This window comes from Mesoplodon mirus, assembly GCF_964341445.2.
Source record: "Mesoplodon mirus genome assembly, chromosome: 6".
In the NCBI taxonomy this organism is placed as follows: Eukaryota; Metazoa; Chordata; class Mammalia; order Artiodactyla; family Ziphiidae; genus Mesoplodon; species Mesoplodon mirus.
In genome coordinates, this window is record NC_138982.1 from 33,084,125 (window position 1) to 33,100,249 (window position 16,125).

A 16,125-nucleotide genomic window follows, 5' to 3' on the forward strand; every position below is an offset into this window, starting at 1 on the left:
CACAATAAATATTTGCTTAAGTACAAACAAATCAGTCATAACACTGTGTAATAAATGCTGTTCAGGGGGTGGGTAAAGGGTGCGTATAGGAGACCAGAGGAAGGGCATTTTATGGGTATGTGGTCCAAGATCGAGCTGACAGGAAATGTGTTCATTTTTATTATGGCAATAGCCTTCCTCCATATTTAATCTTCTTTTTTGAATCCTATTTGCACTTCTGTTCCCTGACACGGCACCAGCTATGTGGAGCACCCATTTGCAACATTTGTTGCTTCCTCCTTTGCACACCTTTTCCTTTGTCTGCTGAGACTACTGTGGCCCTGAGCACCAGACAGGGCAGAAGTCCTCTCTGGGCAGCACAGCCCACCACTCATCAACCAGCCATCACTTCCCATGTCCCCCAAGGAGCAGCACAGACAATTGCAGATCACCCCTAGTTGCCCTTGGCTGGGACCTCGTATCCCAACTCTAGCACAGGTAGCCAGGTTCTCAGAAGGAATCACTCTTGAATTAGTATAAGTATTTATAGTCAATGCCATTATTTGAGACAGCTAACATACAGCTTAGCCAAACCCTATATTTCCCTCTTCTTCCTCTCTCACTGCCTCTGCCTTCCTCAACTCCATCCCAGAGAGTCCTTCCCCAGAGATAACTTGGGCTTCTTTGCTCATATAACAGGTCGGGCAAGAGGAGATGGAACATATCTCCCTGTGTGACACTTTGGACTCCTCAGATGTCCTTCATTCTGTAGAAGAGTTGAGAGTGGACCACGCCAAGATGGATGGTCCATGGAAGGGCCTTGTAGCAGAGATGTAAGCCTGTTTCCCATGCCTTGCAGCCAGCACCCTGCCAGCCAACAAGCTACAGAACAAAGACTAGAACAGGACAGTGGGGACAGTGGGAGGGGAAGTAAAAGGCATGTAATTGGATCAGTCACCAGCTGGGTCCATCTGTCTGGGGAGCCTGTCTCTGGTGGTGGCACCAGGGGACATGTCACATGTCATTGGAAAGCCTGTCTGTCCAGTGGCTTGTCAAACCTCAGCACCAAACACTCATTTCCTTAATAACTGGTTACAGATCCTGAATCTATAAATTTAGCTAAACTCTTCTTGACCTTTCTATATTTTTAGCCTAGGCTGCTTCTCTGGATGACAACTTCCATGGTTGATTACTTGTTCTGTGAGCTACCTTCATGTCAAGTTAAAAGAAACTCTCTCTCTCAAGCTTGAAGACCCTGTCCTCTTAATGCTGGCTTCTAGTGTTGGTAACACATTCATGTTTGGCCCTTGGCACAGGCCGTTGATTTGGGGATGGAGTGGGGGAAAAGAAGGTTGACATCTCAGCTTTAAGTTTTTCAGCCTCCAATTCTAGTAATCCCCACCTGTTCTCATATAATGGCCCACTAGTCACCTCATTCACTTTTTGTTTTGTTTACCTGGACTTTTCCTGCCTCTATTCAGCCTGTGTTGAAATACAGCAGCTAAGTGAGTTTATGACAGATACTCCAAGTGTGGGTTGTTTAAGACCATGCTGAAGCCTTTTGTTCCTACTACCTTTGGGGGCACTTCTTGATCTTTGTGACTCTAACCTTAGGGCTGATGTTTTCAAAGACTGCTAAAGTAAAGCCTTTCCTTTTCCTACAGCAGTGCCTGTAGTAGACAGTCGTTTTGTGTGGATAGTTTGGATTACTCTCCCATATTTGTTTTCCATTTGCCCACCTTGACCTTGGTCTCCAGTCTTATTGTTTATCCACATGTTTTCTGCCAGTTTGCATAATGAAATGCTAAGCTGCGTGCTCTTTCTTCTACAGCACTTATAAAAATGTTAAGATTGACCCCATCTTTTAGCATCCTTATTGTTAATACTTCCATCCATGGGGGCAGTGAGGGAAACCCACCACTGTAGAGCATTTTAAATTGTTCAAGGGCTTGTACACCTATAGTCTCTGACTTTTCCTTAAAAATCTGTAGAAAGGAGAGACCCAACTTGAAAACTGAGAAAAACTGAAGCATGGAACAATTTTATCTGTCTCACTTAAAATCATCCAGGGACTGGCAGATCTAGGATTAGAATCCTTTACCCTTAGCTCTTTCGAGAGTAACATATTAATCCCTTTAACTTGTTTCTTTTCTTTTAAAATTTATTTATTTTATTTATTTATTTTTGGGTACGTTGGGTCTTTGTGGCTGCACACGGGCTTTCTCTAGTTGTGGCGAGCCGGGACTACTCTTCATTGCGGTGCGCAGCCTTCTCATTGCGGTGACTTCTCTTGTTGTGAAGCACAGGCCCTAGAGCGATCGGGCTTCAGTAGTCGTGGCGTGCAGGCTCACTGGTTGTGGCTCACAGGCTCTAGAGCGCAGGCTCAGTAGTTGTGGCACGTGGGCTTAGTTGCTCCGCAGCATGTGACATCTTCCCGGCCCAGGGCTCAAACCCGTGTCTCCTGCATTGGCAGGCGGATTCTTAACCACTGCGCCACCAGGGAAGTGCCTCTTTAACTTGTTTCTTTGTCCTGCAGCAACTTAATTAAAAGAGATGAAAGGGATTAATAAATGAAAGGAAGCCCTTGGTAAATAACCTTAGCAAAGATGTTTTTAGAAAAGGCTAAGTCTGTTTACCTCTTCTTGTCTACATTTCATTGGCCTCTTCAAAGAAAATCATAGCTGATTTAACAAACATGATTTTACTGAAATTCTCCTATCACTGCCCTCCCCTTGTCAATTCACATTTGGTGGTCCTACGAGTGAGGATTTTCTTTCCTCACTGCTTATTTGGTGTAGAATTGGAATGATTAGCTTTACCTCTGGAGCTCTTACCCAGAGCTCAGTCACTTTGATGGTGTTCATTATGTCTGGGAAATTGGCGGCCCCTGACACCAAGTACATCCTAATTGCCTGAGAAGGTGGCGGCTCTGGGCTCCCTGCTGCAGGAAGATGGGAGTCTCTGGCCTCCTGGTGCTTCACTGAAGTTCGGTGAGGACAGCCTTGGTTACTGATCCACCAAGTTGGCTGTGGCTGGGCTGGGGAGACACGAGGACTTCCAGACCACTTTCCCACGTACACTTCTCTAAGGCTATTCATTCTTCTCTTTTCAGAGTCTGGAAGGCGGCTCGTACCGGGGGAGCTTGAAAGACCCCACAGGCTGCCTGAATGAGGGCATGACCCCACCCACACCTCCTAGAAACCTGGAAGAAGAACAGAAAGCCAAGGCCCTGAGAGGCAGGATGTAAGTGCTTCCCCAGACTCCAGCCTGGTGCACGTGTGTGCAATGGACAAGGGACGGGGTCCTGTGAAGTTTGGGGAGAATTAAGGATTCCCCACACTGTGTTTCCATTGGCACCATTCGTTCTAAGTAAAGGTGACCGGTCTATACAGTGTGACATTGATCAACAACGAGCTATTTGGCACTGACTTTAAGGATTTTCAGCTGAAATATTTCCTGTAAGATAAGGGCTATTACTGACAGTGTGGTTATAACCAAGTCTGTTAGAAATTTAAAACATGCTGATAAAAAACAAAACAACCAAGGTCAGGGAACTATGGGACCATTACTGTGGCCCCATATCAAAGACTCCATGTTAGAAAGTCTGATGGAGTTTCATCTGAGGAAACGTTTCCCCAGATGTAGGAAAGTAACGTATAGGAAAAGGGAGCTGTTGGGCTACCAGGCTGGGTTCTAGCTCCACCCCTTCTCCAGCGGTTTTATTTATTAAAAAAAAATTTTCTTATAGAGTAATATTGTTTTTTGGGGTTTTTTTCTTAAGCCCAATTTTTTTTGAGATACAGTTGATGTACAATATTACATAAGTTACAGGTGTACAACATAGTGATTCACAAACTTTAAACGTTATACTTCATTTATAGTTGTTATAAAATATTGGCTATATTTCCCTGTGCTATACAATATATCCTTGCTTATTTATTTTACACATAATAGTTTGTACTTCTTAATCCCCCACTACTATCTTGCCCCTCCCCCTTCCCTCTCCCCACTGGTAACCACTAGTTTGTTCTCTATATCTGTGAGTCTGTTTCCTTTTTGTTATATTCACTAGTTTTTTTTATTTTTTAGATTCCACATATAAGTGATATCATACAGTATTTGTCTTTCTCTGTCTGATTTATTTCACTGTGGACTGAGTTCCAAGAGAACCTCTTTACTTTTCGAATGGTTAGGAGTAAATACAATTCACATTGCAGTCCATTTCACAAGAACACATATGTTTTGCAAGGTTTGAGTTATCTACCGTGATGTGAAGTCAATCTTCTATTACTTGATTTGATCAAGAAGATAGCAACACCATTACTGCAAAACCGCAATCCCTCCGAAACTTCAGTTTTGTTGTTTAGGGTTTCACTCTGTGTTGCACGCAGAGCTGCTGATGAGTCTTGCACATAGCTTGATGTGTGAGAGACGGTAAGCACAGTGAGAGTGGGATAGGCAGGCTGAAGAGGTCCCGCCCTGTTGCTAATTAGCCTGCCCTTCTGCCTCGAACTCGTCACTCCTTTAGCCTCGTCATAGACATGAAGATTAGCAAAAATAAAGGAGGCCAGGTCCTTCTGTTGCCCGCAGATAGACGAAGTGACCATTTATAACTGTTACCAAGGAAACATCATAGCTAGGGCCTGGCCCCAGAGCAGGGGTGTCACCTCCTAATGGAAATGAGCAAGTGTCACGTAAGCGCTGTGTTTCCATATTTACCCCCTTAACTTTATGGGTGCTCAGGGGAACCCCAAGAATAGAATAGAGGTAAAGAAATACCATCTCCAAAAGGAAGTTTCTTAGGACTTGTACAAAGCTGCTTCTCCTTAGCTTTTCAGTTTTTACATAGATGAGGCAGGGTTGGAGCTGATGTTCCAGTCTTGTCAAGCCAAAGCAAAACTTATATCAGGAAGGTGAAAGCTTATATTAGGGAGGTAACCTTTAAGGTAACAGGTGTTCCTTGGCAAAGCTTATCTCTACTCTTGTAAAAGGGCCTATGAACAGTCATTTAAGTCATTGTCTTGCTTCCAGACATGTTATTGTCTGATTTTGCTCCAACAGGCAAAGGATTGTTGCCTCTTTTACCCAATTCACTCATTTCTTCCCCCTCTTCTCACTCTCTCACCCTCCTCCACATATTTCCACATCCTGCAGTGTCCCGAAAATCCAGGTATTAGAATGAGTCATTCCTTTTACTGTATATTGCCCTTATTCTGCTATACTTTATGGTCACGATGAAAGAGAGGATGTGTAGGTATCTCATTGTAAACACCATGTGAAGCTGGAGGCTGGGGGTGGGGATAGAGAATTGAGACTCAATCCAGTAAGCCCTCCAAAGGTTTAATGAGAGCTCCATGGAGAGAAGATGTAAACAGACAGTTATTTGTCCAGGAGAAGAAAAAAGCCAAGAATGGACTTAATTGTCTTCAAGTTTTAGCCACTCATTTATTCAACAAATATTTGTTGAGCACCTGTTATGTACCAAGTGCTTGGCGTACAGCAGTGAATAAAACAAACAATAACAACAAAAGAAAAGTCCATGCTCTCATGACACGTTTACATTCTAATGGGAGAAATCGTACAATAAACAAAATTTAAAATAAATCATGTAGTGTGTTAGAAGCTGGAAAAAAGAAAAAATGGTAAGGGAGATCGGGAGTATAGATGAGGCCATGTTGCGGCTTTAAATGGTTCTGACCAAAGCGGTCTGCGCAAAGACCAGAAGCAGGTAAGGAACTAGCCTTTAGCTATGGAGGAAAAGTATTCTCGACACAGGCAACAGCCAATGCAAAGGCTGTAAGAGATTTTCTGTGGAAGACCAGCCATTCCCTACCATTGTGAAGGATAGACGTCAGAAGTAGGTCTGATCTGGAAGCAGTTTAGTAGGACCAAAGAATAACATTTACTTTGTAAATAACCTTTACTCATAAGAACTGAACATGAAAAAAATTGCTTTATTGTCAGTTCAGTTTATTTGGCAATTGATTGTGTACTGCCTTGAGATGCATGTAGCATAAATCTTTTATGTACCTTTTCAGAATGTCTTTTAATGTGTCATTATCTCTCCAAGTGTTTTTCATCAGCTCTTCAAGGGAGGAGATGCTAGGTCCACTGGCAGAACCTAGTCTAATCCTCTTCCCTAGAGGCTGGAAAGCCCAGGACACCCTTCAATGTCAGCAGATAGCTTAGCATAGAAATACCACCCAGAGGCAGAGAGCTGGACTTCATCTCCAGAAGGCCCTTCTAGCCCCAAATTCCCACTCTAACTTTCCTGTGGTTTTTCTTCTACCACTTTCTTCCAAGTGGTGACTTGGACCATGCTAAAGATACATTTAAATGCTTTTATTTGGCCTTGCCAGTTCCTTCCTGTGGCCTGAAACGCATAATTGTGTGTATCAGAGAGAGGGAGCTGGTTGGAAGTGCTGGGCATGCTGATAAAGAAGCCTGTGTTCCCCATCGCCCTGAGGCTCTAGGCCTGGGGATTCGGTGGCTTCTCTGTGCTGTATGGACAAGAATTTCAGAGGAATTGCTTCCTGGGTTCAGAACGGCTACTACCCTTGGGCTGGGGCCCCTCTTTGACATCCTAGAACTTGATCCCTTCTGCCACTCGGGTCAAAAATGCAGTTGTATGGCTCCAGGCTAAACTCTTTCAAACTTAGATAATACAAATCAGACTCCATTAAGCTGCATACATCTACCCTGCCCCTGGGCACAGCCATACGTGTTTTATGTCCAGCTCTTTACTGTCTGGACAGGAAGAAAGAAGTGTTTGCGTTTGACGCCTCAGGGACTCCATAGAGCCAGTCTGAGTAGTTTAACCAGGCAGCGGGCAACAGTGAAAGAGCAGAGTCTTTGGACTCTTGTACAACTGGGTTCAAATCCCAGCTCTGCTTCTCACGTTGTCATCTTGGGCGATACTGCCTCAGTATTTCCATCTACATAAACTAGGGCTTATAGTACTTACCTTCTCATAAGCTTGAGAAAAGCCAGATGAAGCAACTGGCACAAAAGCAAATGTTCTAAGAGGAAGAAATCATTCACAAGAAAGAAACCAAGAAAGTAAATGTCCTCGTAGTGATTAAATCCCACATCTGGTGGGGATGGGGATGTGGCCACATTGAAAGGGGTGATTAGGGAATCTTTCTGGCCTTGATGGGGGATTTTTGCAGGCCAGTTACCATGGACGCCTATCTGAATAATTGTAGCTTCTGTATCTCAAACACTTCACTTGATGACAGTGTCTCTGAGGCCCAAAGGTTGCTTATCAGACAAATGTCTTTCTCTTCTTGTTAAGCAAAGAACAGAGCTGACATGAAGGAGGAAAAGCCTCATGCTGATCCCTTGGCTTCGAAGCTTTCATAACTCAGTTTTGCCCAAGTGACTGTTATTCCTTCTGCCTTGTGTCTGTACAACTATTCAGTTATAGGTGAGGGAGGAGGAAACATAAGGAATAGGAAGACAGATGCTGGGTTGTAAGCATTGTTCTTCTGGCTGTTGCTGCCATCTGGGAAAGCCTTCTCAGCCCCCGTGCCCTCAGCTCTTCAGTAGCGGGGGCCTCTCATCCAGAGGGCACCAGCCAGCACCTCCCCCAGGGTGCCCAGCGTGGGTTTGGGTGGTCTTGTCATAGAGACGCCAAAGTAACTTTCCTGTGAACTTCAGTGTGAAGATTTCTTGCTTCACAGTGAAGAGGAACCCTCACTGTTCTTAATCTCCTGCTCAGGTTTGTCCTGAATGAACTGGTACAGACAGAGAAAGACTATGTCAAGGATCTGGGGATTGTGGTAGAGGTGAGTACATGGCTCAGGGCGGGTCTGTGGTCACCCAACCAGTGGCATATTGGACCCTACCTGGGCCCTGTGGTGTTTTTGTTTTGTTTTGTTTTGTTTATTTGTTTATTTATTTTTATTTACTTTTTGGCTGCATTGGGTCTTCGTTGCTGTGCGTGGGCTTTCTCTAGTTGCGGCGAGCGGGGGCTGCTCTTCATTGCGGTGTGCGGGCTTCTCATTGCGGTGGCTTCTCTTGTTGTAGAGCACGGGCTCTAGGCGCGCGGGCTTCAGTAGTTGTGGCTTGTGGGCTCAGTAGTTGTGGCTTGTGGGCTCCAGAGCACAGGCTCAGTAGTTGTGGTACACGGGCTTAGTTGCTCCGCGGCATGTGGGATCTTCCTGGACCAGGGATTGAACCCATGTCCCCTGCATTGGCAGGAGGATTCTTAACCACTGCGCCACCAGGGAAGTCCTGGCCCCATGGTGATTTAACTTGACAGTATGTATTTTACTCTCCCTGGGTATTTGTAGAGATGAAACTAAAAATGGTAGTAGATCAAATAGAATATGTAGGTAAGTTTTTCTCTTTTCCCCTTGAAATATTATAAGAGATTTAGAGGAGGGTAGGGCCCCAAATGTTGCAGCCTCTTAGTTAGACCTGAATCCATTTCACCTTGTTTTAGGTGACCAAGTTATTGTCTCCAGAGCTTTTCATTGGTATCTAACCAATATATATACTAGTTATAAATATATATATATCTCTAAGCATAAATATAATAATATACAGACATATATTCTTCACAGTTATGAGCCACCATGGGCACTAAGCAAGTCAAGCAGGTCACTCTTAGTGAAACCTTGGGGCTTCTATGTTTCCCTAGTTTGCTACCAAGAGGGCAAAGAAAAAACCACCAATAAGGCAAGATTTTCAGGTCCACAGTTAAAAGTCAACTTGATAGTAAATAAAACAGCTCTCTCCATAGGGGTTTGCTTTAGGGGGATTTAGACACTTGGAGGAAAAAGTCTAAGAAAGTAAATGGATAATTTAGATGCCTTAGAGCCCTGCTGTTAGTCATCTTAAACGACAGGATGTGAAGTCTAAAAAGTGAATGCCTGATATCTGAATCACCTGCTGGTTCCTTACATTGGGTCTGTAAGCCCCCATCCTATGCAGTCTGCTGATTTAGGGGTTCGTATTTACCTGTCCTGAGCCTTGGATACACAGACTAACCTGGCATATAGAAGACTTGAATTCTAACTTGGGGAAAGTTATCCTCTTTTCCAAGGTGGGATGGGGGCAGCTAGCGGTGTAGCAGCCTCCATAAGCAGTCCAGCCTGGAAGTGGAAGGCTTGGGAATCTTCAGACCGAGGTCCAGGGAAGTCAGACATCAGTGGTGTGACAGACAAATCACATAATTCCCCATGCACTGGCTTTCTCATCTTTCGATGGGGATAAATGCTGGTACAACCTCAGAGCCTGATTTTAAAACTGAGATAAGATTCTATATGATAGCACTTTACAGAATCTAAAGTATTCACATATTAAGACTTATTTCTAGGTCAAACGCATCTAGTTTTAAGCCTTTAAAGATGTAATTAATTGGATTGGGAGATGGGAGAAGAACAGGCAACTATTTCTTCTTTGTCCTGCTTTCTTACGGGGGCTGGAGACAAAGAAAGGGACTCAGAACTTCACGGAAGTTTTGTCTGTCCCTCTGCACAAGGGTGAAGTCCTGGTTGAGTGTGGAGAAACCACAGAAGCCCTTGCCCTCCCCCTCACACGCAGGGGGGGCTTCCACGGGGCTGCAGGGTGGGGCTCGGCCCAGAAAGCCTCCTCGTGAAAATGCTTTACTCACCATTGCCTCCGCCCCGCAGGGCTTCATGAAGAGAATAGAAGAAAAGGGTGTCCCTGAGGACATGCGAGGAAAGGATAAAATCGTGTTTGGAAATATTCACCAGATTTATGATTGGCATAAGGAGTAAGTGCTACGTTGCCCTGAGGATCAGGGGGTCTTGGAATCCAGGACTCTCCTGTCCTCCCCCTGTGTCTGACCTTAGGGGTGGGGTTTGGGGGGAGTCTTGTGTCGTTCATCTCACCATTGAGAAATGATACAGTTCTGAAGAATGTGCCTTCCTTCTCTTCTCTCCATCCTTTTATAGTGTTTTCCTGGGTGAACTGGAAAAATGTATCCAGGAGCAAGACAGACTGGCACAGCTCTTTATTAAATATGTGAGTGTTGCCCCGCGGCCCCTCCGCTCCCCCTCCCACCAGGCTCATTTGCATGCATTTTACTGTCCCTTCCATCCCCTGCTCTCCCTTCTCATCCCTCTCTGAGCTGTTGGGGTTTTTTCTCTCTTTCCTGGCAGTTTGGAAGATGGGCTCTTGCCCACTGTGTTTTACTCTTCTGTCCTTGATATTTAGCCTCCTTGGTGCGTCCCCAGAGCATGGGCCACATCTTTGTCCTTTGTCTCTCCGCCCGTAGACCAGCTTAGCACTCTGAGATGGAGCGCCAGGCACAGCTGCCTGAGCGCCTTTCCCTCTGCCTTTGCAGGAGCGGAAGCTGCACATCTACGTGTGGTACTGCCAGAATAAGCCGCGCTCCGAGTACATCGTCGCTGAGTACGACGCCTACTTTGAAGTAAGCTGCTCGGGTTTGGCTGGACCACGGTGTGGGCAAGACGCTCAGGCCGGGACCGCCCCATTCACAAACACCGGCCGCCATCCATCCGCGCGTGGCCCCCTCACGGCACTGTCCATCCCTCAGGACAGGGAGGGCTGCCTCAACAGAGCCGTTAGCTTCTTGGCTAAGTTCTTGTCAGCTCCTCTCTGCTTTTAGAGCCCCTGCTGGGAGAACGACTCTGTAACGCAGAGCCCGCTGCAGAAGCTCCGGTCCTCCTTCCGTGACCCCGGAGCCCACTGCGCCCACGCTCTTCCTCACCGGGCCCTGGAGGCTGCTTGCTGAGGACCCTCCTCCCGGAGGTGCTCACAGCACCTTGTACGTAGCCTCTGCTCCCGTTCCCCGAGGCCCGGCAGGCACCTCAAAGTGTTTGTTCTGCCGCAACCTGGAGGTGTTTATTTTGCTGGAGGAGAGGCAACACCATCACCTGGAAAGAGCCCTTGCCTGAGTGTTTGCAGGTCTGAGTTGAGGGCCCAGCCCGTAGGCTTGTGGTGTCCCCGGGGAAGCCCTTCATTTCTGACTTGGCCGTGGAGTGGGAGAGAGAACAGAACACCCATGCCAGCTTGTCCCTGGGGCTGGGGTAAGGACACAGAGTGTGACAGAGCTTGATAGGTAAGAAGGTGATGGTGAGGTGTGCCTTGTCGTTAATAACAAAATGAGCTATTGTGTAGGCAATTCTACCCATTGCGTGGTTTGAAGATTCTAAACCTTTATTGGCAAACACGAAGACCAGCCGTCCTTGCCTTTGAAGCCCTATCCAGAGCACCCCAATCCTTTGGTTCCTCTTCCCCTAATGTAGCTCCCTTGTGTTCCAGGAGGTGAAACAGGAGATAAATCAAAGGCTGACACTTAGCGACTTCCTTATCAAGCCCATTCAGAGAATAACAAAATATCAGCTGCTCCTCAAGGTAAGAGGGCTGTGAGCCCCGCTCAGGGCCAGAGCAGGGTCTTCATCAGGCTCTGAGTTAGGGAGCGGGTCAGCTCGAGGTTCTGTCTCCACTACACTTTCCCTGTGAACTAGTTGGGGGCATGTGTGGGTTTTTACCTTTTACCGGCTGGTTATTTGTGTCAGCTTTGCCCCTGAATAAATTGCATGCCTGTTGTTCCTTCCTTAAGGTTGGTGGTTATTTGATTTTCTTCTTTCCAAATCACTTTCTTACTTTGTTGCCATCACTGACTGACTTGGTACCTTTAAAAACTAAAAAATAATAAGAGCATAAAATCAGAGTAGAATACACAGAGAAAGAAAAGGAAAGGCAAAGCCCTAGGAACCTTAGATGAGTAAAACCTAAAACTTGATCATTTTTTTACTTTTTAAAATCATTTAGTTTGACTTGTCTTACAGAAATATGAAGCAAATGAGAGACTTGACAGTCCTTTGTCCCTTTCCTTCTTGTCGTCATTCCCCTTTTGTCCCTGTTCACACACTTTCTCTCCCCTTCACCCCTCCCGCCCTTTTCCCATAGCTCTGAATCTTTGAATATTCCGTGGGTTTTCTCTGTGTGATCACATCCACCATGACTCACAGCTTCATATCTCAGCTACTACAAAGCATTGCCATCTCTGTGGGGAAGGAAAGTCTCCTGGGTGTCATCTTGGTTTTTACGATGCTACGTTTTTTATAGGGCTCTATTTTCCTAACTGGTTTCACTCTCCCTGCTTCCCCCACTTGCTAGGACTTCCTGAGATACAGCGAGAAGGCTGGTTTGGAGTGTTCTGATATCGAGGTGAGTTTCCTGCTTGTAATTCTGGTGGCTCTTATGGGACAGTATTGGATGTCTGCCCCTGAAGGGGAAAGATTGGCTCTGGAGGATGGAGAGTCCAGGCTGGCTCCTCTCAGACAGCAAGAGCCCCTTGCAGGCAGCTGCCCAGCAGGATGTGGAGTGGCGAGTATTAAGGAGCACACTGAACGTTTTTTGAGAATCCGGTCCTGGGCCAGACCAGAGCTTAGCCCCGCTCATGTTCTCCTTGTGGCTCCCGGTGACATGTGGTGCGAAAGGGTGGTATTTGGACCCTCTAACATCCTGCAGAGATCGGGTGTTTCATTGTGCAGCTTTATCCATGAATCCAGGTACTATTTGAGGCTGACATATAAATTATTCCATTTTCACTCCCTCCCCCGTCCCCGAGGATTACTCCCTAAGTGAAGTCCTTAGAGACAATGTCACCATGGGGATTATTTTAAGCCAGAGAGGTTACAGACCATTCTGGCAGGTTATTTTAGGTTAAAACCTCTAGTATTTCACAAGCGAAGCTAAGCTGTTGCTTCGGCAGCCAGGGAGCCACAAAGAGAAAAAAGAAAATGCACGAAGGAAAGCAAATGGACAAACAGAAGTGGGAAGGTTAGGAAAAGGGTGGGCTGGTAGCATCCTCCCCACGTGTGGTCACTGATTCACGTGGAGCCCCTGCACGGATGACCAACAGCCCCCAACTTAGAACAGGAAAGCCCTCCCTCCTCTGAAGTGGACAGCAGGGACCAGTGTCCTTTCCTAGGATCAAGGAGCCCCCAGGAGGCCCCTGGCTTCCAGCGTGGAACTGCCGAGCCCCCGACCCGAGTGCTGCTCCCTGTCCTGACTGGTTGTTCTTTCCCACAGAAAGCAGTGGAGTTAATGTGCCTTGTTCCAAAACGCTGCAACGACATGATGAATCTGGGGCGCCTGCAGGGCTTTGAGGTGAGCCCTTAAGAAGGCTTCTTAGCCCTCTCCCTTCAGGGCAGCAGGAGCCCAGGCTCCCCTTTGAAGTCTTGTGCGCATGTTCTCTGCCTCTCTCCCTCACCGCGTTTGCCCTTGTGCCCGGGCCCCTCCGGATCACAGGCCTGGAAGGTGCACCTATTTAGGACCTCCAGTGATAGGGCAGCCAGAGGAAGTCAACCAGGCTGCAGTCAGGATTGCAAGGGGCTTGGAAAGACCCCAAATTCTTTATAGCTATGGACCTGCCGGTGACCTCTTCCCTTTCCTTGCTTGCTTGAGAAATGCCGGGAATGTGAGGGAGAGCAGGACTACGTGACGAGAGTAGAACCAGAGGGAAAATGGAACACTTTTATTTGGAGAGGGTGGTTCTAGTAAACAGGTCTACATAGTGGCTGGCTTTTTAGCTAAATGAATGTTTAAAGCTCTAAAACATCACAGTGCACATTTCTATTCTTTGACAAGAAGAATCAGGTCTTGGGAGAAACAGCTAGATGTACCCACGGTTTGGATTTCAACGAATATGCTAGTGTGCTAGGGCTGCCGTAACAAAGTACCACAGACTGGGTCGCTTAAACAACAGAAATGTTATCATCTCACATTTCCAGAAGTTAGAAGTCCGAGATCAAAGTGTAGGCAAGGGTGGTTCCTTCTGAGTGCTGTGAGGAAAGGGTCTGTCCAGGCCTCCCTCCTTGGCTTGTAGATGGCCGTCTTCATGTTCACATGGCATTCTTCCTGTATCTTCACATCGCCTTCCTTCTGTACATATCTCTGTGTCCAAATTTCCCCTTTTTATAAAGACACCGATCATGTTTGATTAAGGCTCACCATAATGACCTCTCTTTAACTTGATTCCCTTTGTAAAGGCTCTGTCTTTTGATAAGGTCGCATCTGAGGTGCTGGGGGTTAAGACTTCAACATCCAAATTGGAGAGGGGATTCAATTCAACCCATAACAGTGAACCTTAGAAGAGCAAATTGACTTTCCTGGTTTAAACTTAATTTATTATTAATTTATATCCAAACTTCTAACTAAACATAATCTGTTTTAAATATTAATACGATAAAACTGGAACTGATGCAGTTATTGACTGGTGCTTAGTTGTTGTTGAGCCCCTTAGAGAAAGATGTGGATCTTCTAATCCTGTTTCCCAGTAATCCTGCAAGATTTCATTATTCATTTTTTTCCTCTGGCTAAACTAGAATAAAATAGACATAAGGCAGACTGGTATACAAGTAAAGTTAGGAAATGCTATATTCAGGTTTGGGTTAATGAGTTGGATTCATGATGGTCTTGAGCCAAATTCTTCTGTCCTTTTTGCCCTTGCCGCCCATCCTGGTGTCCCTGTCTGATTTCCATTGATTTGTTGTGACCAGGAACTATGTGGAGGGTCCTTTCTGCTGTTCATTTTTTCACAGGTTCTTGTTCTCCACAGTAGACATGAGGCATTCGAGAAGCAGGGTCATGCAGCAGAAATTCACCCCGAGTTCTCACACAGTGTTTCTTTAGTCATGCTACATGACGTTGTACCTGTTCCCTTGGAATTATGCCAGATCTGAGCCTATTCTGAACAAAAGTAATTCCTTTTGCTCTTCATCCTTGATGTCCCTGTGTTTTTCTGAGCAGGAGTCTGACTTGGCTTTCTCTTGGTCTCTGGAGGAACTGACCACTGACAGGAGGAACAGCATCTGATGTACCTTCTGACCCAAGTCAGACTTCACAGGAACTGTGTTGTGCATATTCGTGTGTCCACAGAAGGCCACACACAGGAGGGTGGAATTATTTTCTCTTTTAAATCGAGCACCACCATCTCCTTTTTTCATCAAGCCCTAGAGAATATGCTTTGCATTCCTTCAGCTAATTGGGAAGGACCATGAACGTACTTCCATTCCTTCTGAAGTCCGTGGCTTTGGCTCAGGGAGAAGTTAGCCCCTTCCCTTAGATTCTCTCCCTTTTAAATCCTCTAGCTTTCCCTTTGGCATTGACAGGGCTATAACTCATGGGTCAGGCTCTTATGTAATATTAATAGAGCTTTTAGGGCTGGTCACTGGCTTAATATTAACTTTGGACCAGGGTAGAGATAAGCCTGTTTGGCTGCTGACCTTGACAGTAAGGAACCACAATCCAAGCAGAGGGCCAGCGTTTCTCAGGAACATGAAAGGAAAATGGCCTGTGTGTTGGGTAATGTTTGGAACAAGGCGTCACATACAGAGAATAGCCCACATTTGCGCTAAAGGGCAAAAGTTGTCACCTGAGAGTACAGTTCAGAGGAAGCCCTCTGGCCACTATCTCAGATGCCAGTGTCTTCTTGTTGCACAACAGTAGAAAAAGCAATAGCATCCGTGAAGACTTGCTGGGTTAGGCCATATTCCCTTTGAAGATGTGACAATGTTTCTGAAAATCTGGTTAGACCTGGCAAACCAGATAGGCTCCACCTCCTACCCTGAGTGTCAAGTGATCTGGCAACTGGAGGCATTGAAATATAGGCACCTGTCGATAGTATCTCAACTGTACCTGCTGATCTGTAGCAGGAGACTAAGACCTCAGAATTTCCCCATCCTGAAATAATAGAAGAGAGGAGCCTGACTCATCTGATTTCTTTTTGTGGTCCGGCCTCCATCACTTCCCTTGGCCCCAGGTTGGTTCTAGGTTCATAGCTAGCACCCCAGGTCCTGGCTGCAAGGGCCAGGCAGGCACACCTCTCAGAGCTCCGAGGACAGAAAGGCCACTTCCAGCTCCAGCATCATCTACTTTCTGTTCTCCTTTTAATAAAAAAGAAGGGCCAGCATAATTCCCAAACATCTTTTTAGCTAATCATTTTACCTTCTTTCTGGTGTTTTCCTGGAGCTGCTTCTTAGTGGTTCCGTAGCTTTCTTTCCCTTCCCTCCAGGGCCCTGTGTGAACGGGAAGGTGGCCACAGTCTGCCCTAGATGTCTGGGTGGGCCCTGATTCAGTCTCTTACTAGTAGAGCCTGAGGCTTTTGCTGTCAGGTCTGTTGTCCATGTCCCCACAGAGGGA

The 16,125-nt window shown here is 46.1% G+C and overlaps 1 protein-coding gene across 2 annotated transcripts in view; it reads left to right on the top strand.

The window, feature by feature from the left end:
- LOC309806837 (kalirin-like) overlaps positions 1 to 16,125 on the top strand; it is a gene marked incomplete at its 3' end in the record, with an annotated part of 110,921 nt that overhangs the window by 52,238 nt on the left and 42,558 nt on the right. For both annotated transcript variants that reach the window (XM_082625801.1, XM_082625800.1), the window contains exons 4-11: positions 3,092 to 3,222; positions 7,700 to 7,766; positions 9,618 to 9,721; positions 9,903 to 9,972; positions 10,295 to 10,381; positions 11,236 to 11,328; positions 12,097 to 12,147; positions 13,015 to 13,092. In XM_082625801.1, coding sequence (XP_082481927.1) covers positions 3,092 to 3,222; positions 7,700 to 7,766; positions 9,618 to 9,721; positions 9,903 to 9,972; positions 10,295 to 10,381; positions 11,236 to 11,328; positions 12,097 to 12,147; positions 13,015 to 13,092 — 681 coding nt within the window. The remainder of the gene's footprint in view (positions 1 to 3,091; positions 3,223 to 7,699; positions 7,767 to 9,617; positions 9,722 to 9,902; positions 9,973 to 10,294; positions 10,382 to 11,235; positions 11,329 to 12,096; positions 12,148 to 13,014; positions 13,093 to 16,125) is intronic.